The sequence below is a fragment of the Crassostrea angulata genome, chromosome 5 (genome assembly GCF_025612915.1).
Source record: "Crassostrea angulata isolate pt1a10 chromosome 5, ASM2561291v2, whole genome shotgun sequence".
Lineage (NCBI taxonomy): Eukaryota > Metazoa > Mollusca > Bivalvia > Ostreida > Ostreidae > Magallana > Magallana angulata.
The window spans coordinates 15,381,372-15,404,104 of NC_069115.1; the positions used below are offsets into that span (position 1 = coordinate 15,381,372).

At 32.1% G+C, this 22,733-nt stretch overlaps 2 protein-coding genes and 2 pseudogenes across 2 annotated transcripts; 2 read left to right on the plus strand and 2 right to left on the minus strand.

Annotated features, from left to right (window-relative positions):
* Positions 1-2,254: 2,254 nt before the first annotated feature.
* On the minus strand, positions 2,255-4,772 carry LOC128186096 (uncharacterized). The gene is made up of 2 exons (XM_052855826.1): positions 4,608-4,772; positions 2,255-4,043 (listed from the first exon to the last, which is right to left on the minus strand). Exons 1-2 carry the CDS (start codon positions 4,660-4,662, stop codon positions 2,749-2,751), a joined length of 1,350 nt encoding a protein of 449 aa, XP_052711786.1. The 5' UTR covers positions 4,663-4,772; the 3' UTR covers positions 2,255-2,748.
* Positions 4,773-8,995: 4,223 nt separating this feature from the next.
* On the minus strand, positions 8,996-11,556 carry LOC128184873 (uncharacterized). Its single transcript, XM_052854507.1, has 2 exons — positions 11,440-11,556; positions 8,996-11,363 (listed from the first exon to the last, which is right to left on the minus strand). The coding sequence occupies exons 1-2, from the start codon at positions 11,492-11,494 to the stop codon at positions 9,616-9,618; spliced, it is 1,803 nt and encodes a 600-aa protein (XP_052710467.1). The 5' UTR covers positions 11,495-11,556; the 3' UTR covers positions 8,996-9,615.
* A 3,716-nt stretch (positions 11,557-15,272) lies between these two features.
* LOC128183614 (uncharacterized) lies at positions 15,273-16,803 on the plus strand (annotated as a pseudogene).
* A 47-nt stretch (positions 16,804-16,850) lies between these two features.
* On the plus strand, positions 16,851-18,147 carry LOC128185134 (uncharacterized; annotated as a pseudogene).
* The last annotated feature ends 4,586 nt before the right edge of the window (positions 18,148-22,733 follow it).

Consider the following 22,733-nt stretch of genomic DNA (forward strand, 5'->3'; position numbering starts at 1 on the left):
AACTAGTACTGGTCAATAAGTTTGCAACAAATAATGTTTCATTTTGTGTATTATAATAGACTATTAAAATAATATATTAATCAATCTTTGTTGCGTTCAGATCTTAAACAACCAAAGACAAGAGGCCCAATGGGCCACATCGCTCACCTGAGCAACACTGGCTCTATATCAAAGGATATTGTGCCATGTAGCCCCTCAGTATATTAACCAAAAATGAATATCCGAATTTTACACTTATTTTTGCACATACAGCAAAACTCGGTTATAGCGAATTCCTAGGGACCAATGGATTTACTTTGTTATATCCGTAATTCGTATAACGAATTCGTAGTAATAACAATACCGAATTCACTTTATACATTGCTAATTGAGGCTTAAACTAAAAATACATTCCGTTGATACCTTTAATAATCGTGTATGAATTGAAAAATTTATATGAAAATGAAATCATTCAAACTATTATGTTAAATGGTAGTGCAACCTTTTGAAATTGTAAAGAAATTCGTTATAAAATTGTTAAATTTCGTTAATTTTTCACCGCTACGGTACTCAATATCAGTACGTTATATCCGTAAATTCGTTATATCCGAATTTGTTATAACCGTAAAATCTTGCAAAGTTTTGTTATGAATTTTAACAGAGACTCAAAAAAACTTCGCTATATCCGAGAATTTGATATAACCCTGTTCGTACTAAACGAGTTTTTCTGTTCTTAATCTTCGACATATTTACCTTCATGGAATACCATTTTTACCCAAAATAAGATCAAATGCAAAATAAATAACTAAATGTTCAGTTGGTGTTCACGGTTAACTTCCAGTTCCCTTTATTTTAGCCCCCCATCACTCTATAAAGCGATTAAAAAACATGAAAGCTTAAATGTACATTTTCTCCCTCCACTACTCACTAGTTATTGTATTTCATTTTAAAAAAACTATATGTGAAAGAAGAAAAGTGTACCTCAATGCACCACAAAGAATATATGGAACAATCACTTTTAACATACATCTCATCGTTTTTTGATCCATCTTTCTCTAAATTTTAAAATAACAAAAATATATAAACAGTTAGGATGATATAATACTACAATGCATTATTATTGCTTAGAAGCCATTAAACATTTTTGTTCAAATTCACGGAACAACACAAAGCATAGCAAGTCTAAGTTATTAATCAATGAGAAATTAACGAATTGCTAAATATTTGAAATAAAAAAAGACACATAGCATCTTCACGGAATAATGAATCGTTGTGCATATGTAAATCAAAGTGAGGATTTCCGGGGAATCCAAATTGAAGCAGGATAGTTATGACAAAACATTTATGAAAATCCGGATATATATCAAAGACTTGTTTAAAAATATATACACAGGACACTATTTAAAAAAGATGGTCTAAAATAGGAAGAATAAAGACAATCTACAAATAATAACAGCAAACCGTAAACAACGTAACACAGAACAACCGACGTCAAACATTCATAGATGTTTGCAGCTGTAAATATTACCACAAAGATATTTTATCTGAACTTTTAAAGAATGATTAGGACACGGCTTTAAGTATTTTGATGCTTGGCAAAAAGGATAGATCCAGTAGTAATATCAAACAATGTTGCACTTCTCATGGCTGTTGTGATATTGAAAATAATTCAAAAACATTATCTAAAGTTGCTAACAATTTAAAAATTATCGAAACTTTTTATATGTGTGATGCCGCCGTCTAGTTGTACATTCATGTTTGGAGTAAAATAAACAGTAAACAACTTTGAAAAAAATTTAAATGTCAGATAAATTCAAATCGATTGAACATGAACTTTTTTTTTACTGATGTCAAAAAACAATATGAGAGCAAAATATTGAACATGGTTATCTTAGAAGTGCTTTGATACGATACTATGGACATTTTAATTTTTTTTAAATATAACAAATCACTTACAGGTATTACAATTAGTTTATCAAACTAATGGAACCTTGACTTATCGATTTATGTCATCACTAATATTTTATTGCAACGTTTAAAACTTTTTGTAGTGTCTCCAATTTAACAAAGGAAAGTAAAAAAAAAAACTCAAATAGATTACGATATGAAAAATATTTTTTTCAATAAAAAAACAAACAAACAAAAAACCTACAATGAAGTTAGAATAAAGCATTTAGCCAATTCATTGTAAAGAACCGTAATATGGATTTAAAACAAAATGCTTAATTTTAAAAAAGATCACTCCATCACATATGAAAAACACCCTGAAAGACGGTGCAGGTTTGCAGTGACTGTCTTTACCTCAGGTTCTATTTACATGTTATTTTATATTTCAATAGTAATGACTCTGTTGCATTGAAAATTCAAAATCTGAATCTATATGCGTAGATGTTTTAAAGTGCACATTTTTATCTCTTAACGTCAAGTCTTCATGAATTTATTGCATCATTATCAATACTTTGATGCATATTACCACATATAATTTTCATAAAACCTTTTAAGACAGAAAATCGCAAGATTATATGCATATTTTGATTTTTGTCTTATCATGATAATGTGATAGTGCATGATGCAAAGGATATCGAAGAGTTATGTTTATTAAATCGTGGTTAATATATCATAATCAATCATCTAGAGCTAGAAGACTTTACAAGATTTTGAAATGATCTTTTGAGGGCACCATGTTTAAAGACTTCTTAAATATATTTGTTTCTTGTATCAAGTTCATTTTTAGACTTGTTTTCTTTTAATCCGTCGCATATATGCCCATCACAATATTACTTGCTTGTTATATGGAAGAGTGGTATATATGTGGCTGTCGACCTGTCTCGTACTTGTAGCAACAAGGTCACTGTATGTACTGTCGTTGGACCCATGATGATGGTTTGCTTGTTGTTCTACTTGCAAACATTGAAACTTTCGTCTTTTTAACAAACATAAAATAAAAAAAACGACGAATGTCAAAGCTATTATTCCTGCAGTACTAGCACCAACTATTGTGGCTAAATTTCCAATCGATGGAGGCGGTGTATAAGTAGTGATATTGAAATGACTTGTAATGCCTCTGGAAGACAGGCTTTTATAATAAGAAGTTGTTTTGGTTTTCCACGATGTTTCACTAGAAAATGGAGATGGTGCTATTTTTTCTGTACTTTTGCTATATTTATTGCTAGGACTGATATCTCTTTTACAAAGAAATAAACGATTTTCTGTACAATTTCCATTTTTGTAGTTTATTGTGTCTTGGTGCATATCAATTATGTAGCACAATTCATTATCAATATTGGAAATGTCTATTTTGTATTTTCGTAACCCTGTCCAAACATTATCCTCTTTTTGACAAAGTGTATGACTGGTGTCCCCAACAATGTACATACTTTGGTTTTTACAATGATTCCAGTAAGAAGCAAATGTTGACACCAATGGCGGTAATGACATTCTCCCGTTATTCGTAATGCAATACCCGGCTATATTTCCATTGCAATCCCCGCTGTACAACTGTGTATTAATGAGATCACTTCGCGACCGACAAGTCAGACAGAATCCCCCAAAATATGTTTCCGGTAATTTAATATGCATGGGTTCGTACAAACTAAAGTGTCCAATTCCACCACATTCTCCATTATCGATAGATGACCCACACGATAATTCGCATTTAGAACTGTTCGAAATATTTTGCAAGGGGGCGTTACCACACAAGCATAAGCATAAAGATTTGGAGAGAGCAAAGAAAAAATTTGCTTTGTTTGCACAATCCCCATTCGTATAATTCTTTGATATACATTCAAAATAGCAGTTCCCAGCGGTATTGTTATCGATGTAGTGACTCGATTGCTGTTTTAATTGTGCCCTTGTTGATTCAGTGCACACCGATTTTCTGAAACAGCCTCTGTACGCTATCCAAGAAGTAAAGTGTCCTTTAACTGAGGACCAGATCGATGGCAATCCTTTCAGAAAGGAAAAGTGATTCTGAACATCTTGTATATCAACGAGAGAGTCGTTCTGTAAACTGCAACGTTTATAAGCTGTCTCCCAATCTACCCCTGCCATGACAGATTGACAATCTGCAATATTATATTATTATATTTACATTTACAAAGTATTATTTCTTCTATTTCTTACGAAAACCTATAGTTAATTAATAGCTCTATAGAAACAGCAAGACTGAAATCTACACGCCCTGTTTATCGATTGGTCGAAATCTACAGCTGCTGAAACTGATAAGAAACTGATAGGACAGATATATACACGCCCTGTTTATCGATTGGTCCAAACCTACAGCGACCTAGAAAAAATCACGGACTGCACGAAATAATCATGACGATGTCAGACTCAAAGTCTCACAGGAGACAATTTGGCTGTTTCTTTTAGCTAACGTACTTACGAACATTGACAGTAATTTAGTGAATTTTACTTACTTTTCATAATCAATTTATCAATTAGCAAACAGATAGATGTTAATAAAACAATAAAATGCTTTCTTTGGTGGTTCATTCGGGATATTAAGGTAGCGACATTGCAGAAAAAATACATAGCATTTTATTGTTTAAATAATGGCTTTTATAATAACTGTGCTTTGATAATACATTTACACATATAAGAACATATACTAATATAATAGTACTTACTTTGAAGCAACAAAAGTATTAGGCCAATGACAATCGAAAATGCTGAACAATTCATATCTTTGGTCTACCAAAGGATTATCTATATTTCCATACACATTTATGATTTGATTTTTTTATACTCAATTTCCTGGTCAAACGGATTGAAAGCGCCGTATCTTTGATCTGTCAAAGGACTCTCTATAGTTCCATACACATTTCTGATTTGATTCGTTTTACTCAACTTCCTGGTCAAACAGATTGAAAGCGCCGTATCTAGACAACTATGGTAGGATTTTATATGAGAAATTTGTGTAACTAAGGATATGTTGGTCTTAATATTATGTAATTCAACGACACAGTTTGAAGAAGTGTTAGATGTCATGAATATCTGCCTCAATAATAAGTGAGTATTGTACATAATAAATTTAATGTGACATGTTATGTGTTTATTTATTTGTTTACCTCGCTTTAACCCGATTCTTACTTAGTTTATGTAATCATCTTGTGGCCTATGCTTATCTGTACCCTTTTGTACCCACTGTGCACTCCCTTTTCCTCGAAAGAGAGTAGTTTATACTTGAATACTTGGCCTAATTCTAGTTTTTTGGTGGCTACACCTTTTTGTTGGCAGGCAGGTTTTTGATGCTTATTTTTACATATGTTTTCAAAGTATGAGGTCTTTCATGTATTTTTGTACATGTATTGCATAATTGTTTTAGTCATTTGGTCCCCTATTTGTGATGTGTGTAGATATTTCTTTTCATATGTGTGTATATTAGAGGTTATGATTGCATTCAGCACCACACATATTATTTCTATAATATCATGTGTATGAATTACCCCCTGTTTTCGTATATCGTTTTTTCATTTAACAAATAAATGACATTATTTATTTTTATACAAGGGTTCTGTTATACTTTAAACAAACAAGCTAACAAAAAAAAAGCTCAGTCACCTTGGCGAGGTTACAAGCAATGAAACATGAATAACTTTGACTGTCAATTTCAACCTGCATGTTTGTTAATGTTTAGACATTCGCATAACTATTATTTCTTCCAAAAATGTTATTGATTGAATCTCCTATAAATCTCTAACCGTAATATTTCTTATTAATTTTCATGAATAAATATAGCCGGTATATGACAATATTATTTGGACTGTATATGTATTTTTTTATCATATGGATATATGAATAATTCAATATCTGTTGGTAATACAGAGTTATATATTTACTTCTCTGGAATCTATGTGTAGGCCACAGAGACTTGAGACAAACGTATCATCCTGCACGACGATTAAGGAAATTGAATGGTCAACATATTATCCATTAAATCAGCCTTAAGTTTTAAACATGGTTTTTTCTTCCAAACGCTATCTAGGTACATTTTGAACATTCATCTATTTTTGAATACTGTAAGAGAACTCTTCGATTCAGGAGGTGAATATAGCCTTAAAATGGTAACGAACATCCAGTCTCTTAATTTTCATTATATTTAAGCATATATTTACAATTTCGCTGTCGATCTTGATTCAAAACTGGAACATTATGCCATTTGTCAGAAAGACAGATATCAACATAGGATAACTGCTCATCGTTTTATATACCGGAACATACATGAATCAGCTGTTAAAAAGATAGGTAAAACCACTGATAATGATTTTTGGCAATGCTTTATCTAACAATCATTCACCTTAACAATTGAATCCAGTAGATTAACAATGATATCTTCAACCTATTGTTAAGTGATTATAAATGGAAATATATGAAGTCTGTATTAATATTTTATACGAACATAGAGAGTGTCAACCTCTTTCCAATTTTTTTTATCTATCGGAATCAATATTAAACAAAATTATTAATTTCGTATCGTCACTAAAAATAGCTGTTTAAAAAATATAAGATAATAGGTACTTTAAACACACACACACACACACACACACACACACACACACACACACACACACACACACACACACACACACACACACACACACACACACACACACACACACACACACACACACACACACACACACACACACACACACACACACACACACACACACACACACACACACACACACACACACACACATATATATATATATATATATATATATATATATATATATATATATATATATATATATATATATATATATATATATATATATATATATATATATATATTAGTATAAATGGTTTTTCTAAGCTGTATGCTGAATTATCTAGGATGGGGTAATGTTTTATCGGACAAAGCTTGTTATATTGTTTTACAATAGAGAGACAAAGAAAGACTATTGCAAAGTTTGATAAAATAGCTATCAGTGATACCAATTTTAAAGAACAGTGTTATGTCAGCATCATTATCGCATTTTATATACAGTGCAATTCGGAATCAAAAGTCATATACTTGTAGTTATTAGGAAAGAAGGAACATTCTACGATAAGAACAATTTAAAAGCAATCGCATTTGAAACTTTATTTGTATAACGAATTGAAGTTGAAGTGAATTGATTATTATCGTTTCTCAAATTGTTTTGTGATGACTGGTATTATATCAAGCAATTTTTCTGACATAAAGCTGAACAAATGCACATGATACCTAATTATTGTAATTTTTTGCAGTAAACTAAAAAAATGGAAAAAGAAACGTAAAAAAGAGTGAATCAGTAAAGAAGAGTCAAATTTTCTAAAACAACAGTATAGCGTATTTTGCATATTTTATCACTAAACTCTCCTCAGAACTATGTGACAAATCATGTCAAAAGGCTAAGAAAATAAGGCTCAAGAAAGCAAAGGAATTCCAGTTTCAGTAGTGTTATCTCTATGAATATCCTGGGTAAGCACATAATTTTTTGTTTTTACGATTCAGCCAGTACATTAAAAAACATTCATTATTGCAAGAACAATACAACGTATGGAACAAACACATTTAATACATTCTATATTTTTTTAGTCTCTCTCACTTTCTTTTAATTTGACGATTAAAATAATCTATAATTTTTTATTACCTCGAATACAAAAAGATGATGAAATACTACAATGGTATGGTGACCGCTAAAAGTCAGTAATAGTTTTATTCCTATTTTTCCCATTTTTGTATCTTCTATCGTGATTAAATTCGGCAGTCGTATGTTATTGCAGCATGCAAAGAGATGAAAAAGAACTTTTTTCGATAACAAAGTGCGTTAATAACAATAGTCATCTCACATTACTGCTCATTCCTTCGTTGACGATTGTATTGTGCAACGTAATCCAATTTGATATAGAGTTTGGAAAATACAGAAGAATGCATGGCAAGTATATGTTTTGAGAAGTAAACCAACTGCATATTTTATACATGGACTTAGCATGTGAATCAGTTACAATATGTATAAGATAAATTGAAAAAATAAATAATCATATAAAGAAGATATTTCAAGATTCTTATATTTGCATTAAAAATATCTATTTCCTGCTGAATTATTAATAATATAATGAAAATTCGATCTTAATAAGTGTGTCCCAGTTAATGATCAGCGTACTTGTACATATTGTATATTTTCATGGAAACATCCTCTGTACGCAAATTAAGGAGTAAATTATCCTTTCCTTAGGGCCAGATTGGTGGAACACATTTGAGATGTAATAAATTATTTGGACCAATTGTATAAGAACGAGTGAGTCTTTCTGTGATCTGCACTGTTCATTAGCTGTCTTTCAATCTTCTCCTGACGCAAAAGGCTTTCAACCTACAAGATCACAAAGGTTAAATGTGTATTACCCAGTGCCTTTTGAACCAAAATATAACACAAACCGGTACTTACATTGAGTCAACAGAAGTATTAGGCCTAAACCAATTATAACTGTATAAACAGATTCACTTTTACCTATTTCTCTTACTTCCATTCACATTTCTTTTTTTGATTGCTTTAAGAAACTTCCTCGTTGAACTGAATGCAAACATCTTATCTTGACAATCATACAATGAAAGGTTGTATTTAGGAAATGTAGTTTTCAATTTGTGCTGACTTTAATAATAGAGTTAAAAAGGATTTCTTTCTTTTTTGATGTAATATGAAATGTGTCTTTAGTTCTTGATTTTGTTGATATTTTCTGGAGATACTACAAATTAATAATTCAATGCCAAACTCAGATTATATCATTAAATCTAATGTACGTGTAGATTAAACATATGCACCGTCCTTATGTTTAATATAAACGTGATTATTTAATTAGCTGTTAATCAAATGAAAGAATTTTCAAATGATTTAAATTTTAAAATGTTTTAAAATTTAGATATTCACTTTAATAAAAAACTATAGCATTAGCAACACTCACTATTTTTCATATACAAAACATGAACAATGTTAGTTTTTCTGTATAGAAAAAAGAAAATAATAATAAAGTACATTTTATTAGCCCTTGTTTTTCTAATATATATACATATATATACTTGAATTTAGATATAGAAATTGAAACGTTGATTTCAAAGTAAGAATAATAAACAGAAGTTTAAAAAAATCGATGAACACGTTTTCAGCAATCTTAGCAATACTTTTGCATCTTGTCAAAGTAATTTAGTATTTATCAACAAGGTTCTCATGAATTAAATATCTCTCAGAACAAATATGATAAAGAAATCAGACATATGAATCAAACTTTTTTTTCTCCACTCACCACAGCATATAAATTGATATATTGACAAAAAAAATATGTACTGACAAACTGCAAGAGTAAATCTTTATGAAATAGCATAGTAAGCAATGTTTTTAGCAGATGCAACATCATGAATAAATGAAAACACCTTGCTAAATGATAATTTGATTTAAACAAAAAGGGAAGAAAATTTTAACGCATTCTCAATGTTTTTGTAAAGACTTTGGACAAACATAAATATTTAACAAATAAAAAGACTAATTTAATGATGTAAAAGTGTTTTGACAATCATTCTCCTCAGGAAAATCTTGAAACTCTTTTTACATTAATATTGATTAGAGTAAACATGATATAGGACAATAGTTAATTTGTATCATGACCTTCATATTACCAATCTTTCCTTTGATTAGATTGATAACAGAAATCATAATCTGGACTTTTCATGGTACGCAATTGGTTTCCCGAATAAGGCGTAATGTTCCCACTGTATTCATTATCAAAACAAGGCTCGATATTTTTGTTTTGTCTGAGAGTCGAGTAAGAGTCCTCATCAAAATAAGAAGCACTTCCATATCTGTCGTCATCTACCTGTTTTGCGACATGTTTTTGTCGACTTGTGTGAAGATGATCATATTCGTCTTCTTTTTCCACATATATATCATTATCATCTATCTTACAAATACTTCCTTGGTTAGCGTATTCCAAAGTGGTGTTTGCATAGTTGACGTCGGGCTTTTGATTTGTTACAACAAGGTCGTCGTATGTAGTGTTGTTAAACACTTTGCTACTTTTTGCTTGTTGTTGTTTTGATTGTATACAAAGTAAATTACGCCTCTTAAACAAACAAATAGCGATAAAAACGACTGATATCAGAACAACTACTCCTGCAATACTAGATCCGGCTATTGTTGCCTTATTTTCTTCTTTGGAAGACGCTGCCAGAGATGTTGTGATGATGCGACTTGTAGTATTACTAAAAGATGTTTTTAATGATGTTACAGAAAATGTAAAGGACTTTTTGGAGGGAGAAGTGTTGGCTGTCCATGTGAATAATCCTTTATTACTGGTACTTGCTTTCGATTTTGAAGATGGTGAATTTGTACTGGCAATGAATTTACTTGTTGCATTGCCCCTGGTTGGCCAACTTTTATTAGATAACGCTGTTTCACTAGTAAATGGCGGTTGGGATGTGTATGTTGTACTCTTGACATATTTTGTACTTGAAATGTACATCTGATTGAATTCCTTTTTACAAAGAAAGAAATGGTGTTCCGTACAACTTCTTCCTTTATAATTAACTGTCCCATTTTGTATTTCGAAGATGTAGCAGCTGTCAGTATCAGTATTAAAATTATCAATTTTGTATTTTCGCAATCCAGTCCAGATACTTGCGTCTCTTTGACAAAAAGTCTGACTGGTGTCTCCAACAATGTACTTGCTGTGATTCCTACAGTATCTCCAGTATGAATCGAATGTTGACATGGTTGGCGGTAATGAAGAACTCCCCTCATTACTCTCAACGCAAAGACCAGCAGCATTTTCATTACAGTCTATGCTGTACAATAAAGCCTTACCAGAACCATTTTGTGACCGACAACTCAGACAAAATCCTCCAAAACCTGTATCAGGTATCACAACATTTTTCGATTCGTACACGCTGAAGAATCCTTTTCCACCACATTCACCATTATTTATAGATGTCTTGCACAGAATGTTGCATTTTTTACTTTCAGAGATATGTTGTATGCTGCTGTTATCACACAGGCATAAACATATAGATTCCTGAAGACCGAAGTAAAAGTTTGATGTGGTTTCACAACCCCCATCCGATTTACTTTTGGATCTGCATTCAAAATAGCAATTTCCAACTGTGTTGTTTAAGATTGTATGACATTTTTTATTCGTAAACTTTGCACCTGTCAATGATACACAGATACTAGAAGATTCACCGAAGCAGCCTCTGTATGCAATCCAAGGAGTAAATTGTCCTTTTACTGGTGACCAGATTGGTTTTAATCCCGTTAAAAATGACAGCTTATTCCGAACATCTTTTATATTAACGATGGAGTCGTTCTGTAATCTACATTGTTCATTAGCTGTCTTCCAAGCTAACCCTGTTGCGGAAGGTTTACAATCTGCAACATTACAATGCTGTGTTAAACGGGGCTATATTGACGGAGTATTTCAATAGTCTATCAAAATGTTACTTACATTGCAACTGCAAAACCATTACTTCAGTTACTATCAAGAATGTTTGAAAATTCATTTGTCCGATCTTTTCCAGCTCACAAACATGTACGATATCATTTGTTCTATTTAACTTCCTGATCAATATTATCAAAGACGTCTTATCTACAAAAATGGTATCAATAGACGCGACCCAATTCGATAACTACAGATTCAAAAATAATAGCAACGTATTTATTTACCTGTGTTGTCTCAATCATTTATCAATATTTCAGAACATGATACATGTGTAAACTTAGTAAGGCACAAGATAGAAGATAATGCCCAACAAGTATATTTTTTCGCATTTATTTGCCATTATTTTCATAGTGTAATCAATGCATTGAAAGATGAAAATCTTTTACAGGCATACATGAAAATATATTAGTTTGATTCTAAGTTTACGTTGCAACCTTTTTACATACATTCTATAATTCTTTTTAACAATGTTTTGACAATCTAATATTGTTATGTAACATTGGGAAGGCGACTACGGTAGCTTTTCAACTATAATCTACAATAGTTATATTAACTTAGTAAGCCACAAATGCTGATTGAGAGTCGTTAAAATTCTAGTGCCGTAGTTTAAAATTCACACATAATTGTAGACATACATGTGGAAACGTACACATGATACAACAAAGAATGTAATTAGATAAACTGAAACTAAAACAAAAGATGTTTGTAAAACACTTATGCCCCCCTCCTTGGTAACATCTGCAAAGAACGGAAACTACAAATAATTGGAATTGTTCAACATCCAAGGAAAAAAAACTCTGTCGAAATTTGCCCGATGGTACCCAAAATCAAACTAGACTTAGATATTATTATGATAAACCTGTATATTAAATTTCATTTCAATATGTTCATCCTCTGCAAAGTAAATGAACGGAAACTGCAAATAATTTAAAACTTTCTACGTCAAAGGGGCATAATTATGTCGAACATTGCTTGACCATACTCAAAATCAAACTTGTACTAGATAGTATTATGATAAACCTGTATACTTAAGTACATTTCAATATGTATGAATGGCAACTTAAAATAATTGGAATTTTTTTTTTAGTCAAGGGAGCATAACTCTGTCGAAAATTGCTAGATCATACCCAAAATCAACCTTGAACTAGCAATTATTATGATAAACCTGTATACTAAAGTTCATTTAAGAAATAAGGTATCATTCTTTATGTATATCGGGATATAAATACGGGTTGGTCACATGATCCAATTCCATAAAACCCGAAGGGCTTTTTTTTAAATTTATTTATTTCACAGTACAAATCAGCCCATTAACAAAATCCAACTATCTCGGGCAAAGATAGTTAGTCATAGAGTAATATTACATGTATTAAAACAATTACAGAATATCTGCAAACTTCACAATTATATAATTCTAAACATTTGTATTTTTGACATATTTACAAGTACATCGATATTGTATCTGATATTGTTTTTTTCAAATATTTCTTTTATTTACATTTGTTGCAAATTTTGACAATAACAATGCTCCATACTTTCTCTTTTGTGATGAACTAGAAAACCGCTGCGATTAAGATGATGTAACCAAAAATAGTACAACAATATTGCAAGCAGTTGGTTATCGTGACATGGGCGTCGGAACAGGGGGGGGGGGGGCTAAGTTAGACATAACCATTAGGGACATAGCAGAATAGAGTGTTCAGCCTCCCCCCACACACTTTTTTCGCAGGAAACATAATTGTTCTGTAATGTACGTTTAAAAGATTGAGAAGTTGGAGTCTACTCTATTTTTAGCCTTTTTGGATTGTGATGATGATAAGTCATATTTTCATACAGTTTTGAGTATGTTATTTATCAGCTTTTCAAAAGAGTTTTCGATGATGAAACGTTGTCAGATAAACAGCTATAAATAGAATATGAACCAAATCATGCATGAAAAAAAATTCAAAGGTCAATTGAACCCTGCATTATATGTAATATGATTATTGACATAATCTATTGAACTTCCCTTGTAATCCCCGTAAATATATGGACCGCTCTCTGACAAAACCGGGCTTATTGACATCGTTATTATGACGTAGAAAATCGCACTTGAAAAGTTGACGTCATTTTGCTGTTTCATGTTCTCAGCACATGTCAGTATAATCAATATTTAGTACGGTTTTAAAGAGTGCAGTGTCGTTGTTGAACATTTTGTGCATGGATGGATTTCGAAATTGAGGTAAGCAAATATTTTTTACCAAACAAGATGTATGTTTTATTGACGATAGGCGTTGATTATTATGATAAAGGTCATTGACTAACGGAGAGCCATTTTTAAGATTGCCGTCTCTGTTATGTTGACATAATGTTCTTTTAGCTGTTCCTTCGCTCATATATGCTATATAAGTAAAGTATTGTGTATCAGTAATACAAAATTAAAGGAAAAAAAACTCTGTCGAAATTTGCCCGATGGTACCCAAAATCAAACTAGACTTAGATATTATTATGATAAACCTGTATATTAAATTTCATTTCAATATGTTCATCCTCTGCAAAGTAAATGAACGGAAACTGCAAATAATTTAAAACTTTCTACGTCAAAGGGGCATAATTATGTCGAACATTGCTTGACCATACTCAAAATCAAACTTGTACTAGATAGTATTATGATAAACCTGTATACTTAAGTACATTTCAATATGTATGAATGGCAACTTAAAATAATTGGAATTTTTTTTTTAGTCAAGGGAGCATAACTCTGTCGAAAATTGCTAGATCATACCCAAAATCAACCTTGAACTAGCAATTATTATGATAAACCTGTATACTAAAGTTCATTTAAGAAATAAGGTATCATTCTTTATGTATATCGGGATATAAATACGGGTTGGTCACATGATCCAATTCCATAAAACCCGAAGGGCTTTTTTTTAAATTTATTTATTTCACAGTACAAATCAGCCCATTAACAAAATCCAACTATCTCGGGCAAAGATAGTTAGTCATAGAGTAATATTACATGTATTAAAACAATTACAGAATATCTGCAAACTTCACAATTATATAATTCTAAACATTTGTATTTTTGACATATTTACAAGTACATCGATATTGTATCTGATATTGTTTTTTTCAAATATTTCTTTTATTTACATTTGTTGCAAATTTTGACAATAACAATGCTCCATACTTTCTCTTTTGTGATGAACTAGAAAACCGCTGCGATTAAGATGATGTAACCAAAAATAGTACAACAATATTGCAAGCAGTTGGTTATCGTGACATGGGCGTCGGAACAGGGGGGGGGGGGCTAAGTTAGACATAACCATTAGGGACATAGCAGAATAGAGTGTTCAGCCTCCCCCCACACACTTTTTTCGCAGGAAACATAATTGTTCTGTAATGTACGTTTAAAAGATTGAGAAGTTGGAGTCTACTCTATTTTTAGCCTTTTTGGATTGTGATGATGATAAGTCATATTTTCATACAGTTTTGAGTATGTTATTTATCAGCTTTTCAAAAGAGTTTTCGATGATGAAACGTTGTCAGATAAACAGCTATAAATAGAATATGAACCAAATCATGCATGAAAAAAAATTCAAAGGTCAATTGAACCCTGCATTATATGTAATATGATTATTGACATAATCTATTGAACTTCCCTTGTAATCCCCGTAAATATATGGACCGCTCTCTGACAAAACCGGGCTTATTGACATCGTTATTATGACGTAGAAAATCGCACTTGAAAAGTTGACGTCATTTTGCTGTTTCATGTTCTCAGCACATGTCAGTATAATCAATATTTAGTACGGTTTTAAAGAGTGCAGTGTCGTTGTTGAACATTTTGTGCATGGATGGATTTCGAAATTGAGGTAAGCAAATATTTTTTACCAAACAAGATGTATGTTTTATTGACGATAGGCGTTGATTATTATGATAAAGGTCATTGACTAACGGAGAGCCATTTTTAAGATTGCCGTCTCTGTTATGTTGACATAATGTTCTTTTAGCTGTTCCTTCGCTCATATATGCTATATAAGTAAAGTATTGTGTATCAGTAATACAAAATTCATAAAATCAGCCGAAGCCGGTATTTTGATAATTTTTGAACTAAACGAACTTTCTGCATGAAAATTGCAAAGTTTTGTTCATCGATGCAATTATACATTGTGTATTTGGATAGTGTACAAGCATTAGTATCCTTAAGAATATTACTTTTAGAGTATTTTAAGGTAAACTGAGTAGATAAAACATGTGTTTTAAAGTAAGAAGACAAACTTCTTAATATGACACTATTAGTTCCCTTCAGAAATGGTAGTGTCCGTGGCGCAGTAGGTTAGGGCGTTTTACTGGTAAATTTTACATTTTGCTATCGGGTGTTAAAATCACCGTGACATCGCATTTTTTTTCTTCAGTAGCATTTTGAATTTATTTTTTCCTTTAATAAATCTGGTTAAACAATAAGATTTTTTTTAGTCAGGAAAATAAATTGTGAATCTTTTTGCACATTAATTTTTATGTCAAAATAAAAAAAAACAACAATAATTTAACAAGCTTTGGGAAAAGAAATCATAAATAACGGATTTAATATGTATATATTCTTAATGTAATAAGGACACAAACCAGTTTATTATATGTACTTAATGTTCGCAGTTTTCTTCTCTCTGAGTATTAATTATAATTGTTTAGTTAGTCAATTTTATCACGACAACCCACAATTATTGAGTATTGACATACACCAAAAAAAACCCAACATTCTAGGGTTTGCGTTTTTCATTAAATGTTACAGTGGAATTATTGTTTTCTTATTGGTGTAAAATATTTAATTTTTATCTTATTTTCAGGAGCTAGAGAATTTCTTTTCTCAGCACTTTGGATGGACTCAAAACAACACTCCTGCAGCTTCCCTGGTCACTGATCATGAAGATTCATCAGATGACGCGGACGACGATGGACCGTCTGATGAGACTATTGATCTAGATCGACGGGTTATGCAGTTTCTTGATGATGCTGTCTTGTCGGATCCAAATTCAGATGATTGAGATGGGGACGATGACGAAAATGAATACCAGAGAAGCTCAGCGTCCATTGAGAATGTACTCTACCCCATGATGATCCTGATCTGTTCAAAATCAGAGAGGTAAAGATTCGTGGCTGCGGCTGTAAACACAAGTGCGTTTCTATCTTCAGCGTTGATACTTTGTACTCGCACATCCTAAACATGAGAAAATTGTCAAAGGAAGAAAAAGACATGTACATCATGGGATCGCTTGTGGACAGCTGCAAAGAAAAGACAAAACGGGGAAAGAAAAGAATACGTTCAAGGCAGACTTTCATGTTTTCCGGGGAAAAGGTTTGCAGAAATACGTTCCTGCTTTTCTATGATATAGGAAAGCATTTTCTTCATAATATCATCACCCATAAGAATACACATGGAGTAACACCACGCAAGCATGGGCACCTAGGAAAGAAACCTAGTCATTCGCTACAATATGATGACATTAAGTTAGTTGTACAGTTCATCTCTAGTTATGCAGATGACTTTGGGTTACAACAACCAGCTGCACCAAGAGGAAGAGATGACACTCCTCCCATATACATTCCATCCGATACAACGAAGAAGGACGTCCACGATAAATATGTTGAAAGCTGTCCGAACGACCGACATGTGCGGTATTCCACATTTTGCAACATCTGGAACCAGTGTCTTCCGCATATCAGAATAGCCAAACCAAGGGACGATGTATATATGTGCCACTTGTGAAAAACTTCGAAAAAGTGCAGTTTCAGAGGAGGAAAAGTTGGAGGCAGCAAGAAAGATGCAGGAACACATCACGCATGCACAGGCTGAAAGGAAGTGTACAACGATTGTGTGAAAAGGTCCCGAGACACATACCATTCACAAGACAGATTCGTCCATTACACGTTTGACTTCAGTCAGAATGTAATTCGCGGCAAATGGGCCCCCTGTACTTTCAGACACTTCGAAAAGTCCATATATTTTGTGTCCGCTCCGATGGAGAACCAAAACAACTGAACTTTCTTATAAACGAAAATGAAACTATCGGACCAGATGGAACCAAAGTGCATGGTCCAGATTCTGTGATCTCTATGTTGGACTGGGCCTTACAAAACCACAATTCGGGCGAAACGTCATGCACAATACACGCTGATAACTGCTGTGGCCAGAATAAGAACCAGTATGTCATTGGATATTTCATGTGGCGAGTAATGACAAAGCAACACAACAGAATAGAGTTCAAGATGCAGATCCCCGGACACGCACGGTGCCTCTTTGATGGAGGATTTGCTCTTCTCAAGAAGTTGTATAGGCGGTGTGATTGTGATAGCATTGTCCAACTTGAAAATGTTGTTAACAGATCACCTACTACTAACACTGCTGTGCGATATCCAGCGGGGCAACGGAGATCCTGGAAAGAGTATCTGGGGCAGTTTTTCAAACCAATGAAGGGCATCCGCCAGTACCAACACTTTTCGGTCGATTCTAACGAGCCAGGCATTGTAACAGCGAAGAAGACTTGTGACAGTACCGAGGAGAAGATTGAGATTTTAAAAGATCAGGGATTTCAGTTCAGAGAAATAAGAAGACCGGATGTACTTGCCGCTGGTGGACTGTCTGAATCTAGGGTGCGTTATCTCTACTCGCATGTGAGACCATTTGTGAGACCTGCTTTCCAGGAGGAGACGTGCCCCTCTCCAGTCCAGTAGTAAACTTACTGAACTGAAACTTTACTTTGACACATTTTGATGTAAGCATTTTTTTCAGGAGATGGTGGACTTTTTATTGTATAAATCTAATTTTCATAATAGAATTCATATATTCATTACACCATTGAATATGATTTGAATATATAAGTTAACAAATATGAATTTGAAAAATGATTTAAAGTGAAGGATAATTAAAATCAATTTCCTATTTTATGCTATGATTGTTTGTGTATATTTTTTTATTCCTTCTTGGAGAAAAAAAAATGGTCAAATATGATTAACTACCGGATAATTAACTAAAGCTTTTAAAAAGATATTATCTAGTTATCTAAATTATACAACTTAAAAAAAAATTAACTTAGCACATATCTGAATGAAAAAAAAAGTGCGCGACGTCAAGGTAATTTAAGTGACGTAATGACGTCCCAGTTATGAAGGATATAAAAACAACGGTTTTCAAAAGCTTGTAACAAGAAAACTAGATGGAGTACAAGTTTCAAATTTGGAAATATTATTCTGTAGACCCATTCCTTAATTTTCCAATTAAAAACCAATTTTTGATAAAAATTTCATGAAGACCCCTTTTTCCAGAGAGCGGTCCATATATCAAATAGCATTAAGTTCACTGATTTGCTAAAGTAGGAATTTTCACCACGTTTACCTGTTTTAATAGATGGGGTACAAAAAATGCATTTAGAGCTTTTCGAAACGCATCGTATCGGGATGAAATCATACATTAAAACACAAACAAATGTATTTGTGATATTTAAAGCCAAGGCTATATATTCAAATTATCTTTCCAATTTAGTGAACATTAGAATTACAACATAAGTTTCTTAAAAATAATGTTTACTAAACACGCACTATGATGTAATATCTTGTTTGTTAAATTAATGCACAACAACGTGTTAGTTTTGTTCAATTATTAACCGACCTTTTTAAAAAAATCTTTTGTAAAGGAATATTGATTGTATCTTTATATAAAAGATTTGTATCAAAAATCTAAAAAGAGCTTCTTTTACATTCAGGAAATTTGGATAAGTAATTGAAACAGTTCAACATCCAATTCAAATGTATAATGAGGAAGTGTTAGAAATGGGATGCTTTCAGTAGACTTAAGTTAAAAAACCTTACAGAAAACATGGGATCAAATAAAATCGAAACGTACCAATCGGGATCTATTGAAGTATGAAAACATTACGTAGTGCTTCTTGTTGACTTGCCTTAAATAGCACCTAAATATAGCTCTCATCAAGAGGATATGATGTTTAAAGGTTTTATAGCGTCAAATTTTCTGCTTTATAGAACCTTTTGAAAATCTCAGAGTTAAAAATGAAGGAAGTTTGTTAAACACTCACAAAAATTCAGACTTTTTACGTGTATATTGTAATTGTGACTTATAACTAACTTTGCATACACGGCGGTTTTCTCGTTTTTTTAAAATTTTAATCCAAATATCTTTGTTTTGAAATAATTAGATCCTGTGGCGGCATTATTTTCTATAGCACATGTTTCCCGCATGTTCGACTACACAACAGGTAAAGTATAAGGTCACTTTGTATACACATGACAGAACGATTTGCATTGACCCCAGCCTATTGCGCTCAGGTTTCTACTGAACATTTCAAACCACCGCACAAGTAATCATTCTTCTTCTGTACCTGTCATTACAACTAATTCCAAATATTTACATTCTACTGTGTTTTTCCATTAAATTCTGTGATCTCCAAATGCCTCTAAATGTAACAAGTAGTCAAAGGTCAAATTGACGAGTTTTATTATGACGTCACAAACGTTGAACGCTGTAAACTGCAACGTCACAAGCAAAAATCAAAGTTCACGCTTGTGGCTGTTACTGTGGTTCTTCCATTAATATTAACTTACCCTTAGGATAAGATAGGAATTTTAAGGTATGAATCACATTTGCAGACAAGGCAAGAAGTTAAAAAATGTAAATATAAGCATTAAATCATGCGTTACTCAATTTGTATGCACACACCGCTGCAGTTATGAGAGTGTATACTTAAAAAAATCATGATTCAATGCTATAATAATGTAATGTTGTTGTTAGAATGAAGACCCCGAGTTCAGTTTGGCCATAAAGAGTTTTCATTCTTATAGACATGTAAATGTGCAACTATTCACTTACCAATAGATATAAATATTATAAAAGTAAATACATGTACTTATAGTCGTAAAATGTTTTTCCTATCAATTTACATAGCTATATTAACAAATGACAAATAAATGTAAATAAACGACAAACTCAAATTGAATACATAAGGATAGTATTCTCAATGTAATGGAATTACGCACGATGTACGATAAGAATATACGTTCCAGATGGCAAGCTAAGATAAAACTCAAAGTACTGAAGTTTTTACGGGAGTTGATTAAATTGATTATTTTTTAATGCTAAAATCAACGATATGTTATACTGCTTGGTAAGTAGTTCCTTTTCTGTATAAGAATAATATTGCACTTTTTTTTTAATGTGAATCTTGAGACTATCTCAAGGAGAAGAATTGAGAGCTACATGTATGGACGGGAAAACAAAACACTCCAGATGAATCAAGCTGTAACATTTTTAAAGATAGAATTTACGCCATCAAAATTTACGATATGCATTTGTTTCAGTAATCAAAATACGTCTAAATAATTTCATCCAAGCAATATTGAACTCTGGCATAGGAATACATACGACCATAAAAATATCTATATTGTTCGCACCATTCAAAAGGTTTCTTGAAAAACAATGCCTTGAAGTACATAGCATCGAGTACATTGCATCGAATTTATATAATATTTTTAGTACTGAGTCTTGTCAGCGGTGTTGATTTGTGCTTAGGTCAAAACACTGTTTTACTTCCGGTTTGCCAGAGTAACTGCATTGAAGAATTGATTAAAATCATCTCCGAGTAAACCATCATAACATTAAAGGAAAGAAAGTAAGTGAACCAATCCAATAGATACACTGGTGACATTCAAAGCCTTAAGTCACTTATATTCCTGCTTGCATCACATACAGGAAGAGTAAAGACCTATCACATATTTTTAAAAACGGTTTTCAGTGACTAAAAAGTAATTCAAAATTGATGAATGACAGGGGTTTTCTATTGATTTCAAGAACTCTTCGGTTACCATTAAATAAGTATTCAAAAATTCACGCAAAAGTAAAAATAACCTGGATTACCGAAAGTGTTGACCCCAAAACAATAATTTTTTATGGCCCAACTTATGATAATTGTCAATGATCGTTAGGCCTATTTTGTGACATAAAGGTTAGTAAGTTTGAAAGGCGAAAACTAATTAGATTTAAATAATTAACTAGCCTGAAATGGACTTAGGTAAATAAGCGCAGTTAAAAAGGCAAAAAATGCACTCATGATACGTAGTGATCAATAATGAACCTTTTGATTGCCAAATAAACGATAATAATTAAAAAGGTTGGTTTTGTGTTTTTTATTATGCTATTGGGGAAATTGTCACTTAATTCTACAGTAAACACTTATTAATTTGACAAGAAATAAGATGTTGGGATTTTAAAAATTACTTTGTTTTGTATATTTAGAAAAAATCAGAGCCGGTTTTAAAATTCGGAAGATCAAAAAACTTGTTGGGATCAAACCTATACAACTGAAAAATATCTGAAGAGTTTGTAATGTTAGCTTTTTTCAATTATGTACGTTGTTAATCTAGATGATTCATACATTAAGATTAATGGTGTACAGGTGTCAAAAAGGTATTGATTAATTAAACAAGCGACAGCCATGTTTCTTGCCTTTTTTTTTATTGATTACCATGCATAGCCAATATTTTGTGATTATGTAATTGTAACTTGAATAAATATTCAACTTTGTAATTTGAGCTTACGCATCTTTACTTTCAATTAATATATTATTGTTGCAATTGTTTGATCTGTACACAGTATATGTATATTTGCAAATAATACAAATACACAGACTCAAAGAGAATACTCTTTGCATTTGTTAATGGTCTTCATTTTCCTTTTGATTCGTAATGGAGTATGTTATGTAAAAAAGCCCCCTCCCCCTTGAGCTAATCATCATTGATGTGGATTTTCAATTGATATTTCATTTTATTTCAGTATCATCTCAGTGTAAATCATTTTATTAAAAATGAATTAAAATATGGATCAATTTTTACTATATTCAATATTGCCAAAAAGTATACAACTGATAAAAAAACCACTTAATTTTAGTGAGCAAGAAAACAAACATTAATTGTTTATCTTATACAAATTTGTGAATTCAAAACTTAATTTCAGCGACTTTTCATTAATATTTAATGGACCTGTTAATTTAACACTTAATAAAAGAAACATAAAAGTTACATTTAAATCTAAATTCACGGTTTGAGCGTTATAACCTATTCTGATTTAAAATTCATGCACTGCAAGAAATCCTTAAGTTAATTACTAGATACATTGCCTCGTTAAGATTCCAAAGACAATCATTCTGATGTCAGAAAGGTTAGCATTGTCAAATATAGTTGGGCTAATTATAGATCAAAGGGGCTGGTCAGCGCGCCGGACGAACCTAGATAAATTTAAATGCCTAACTTAA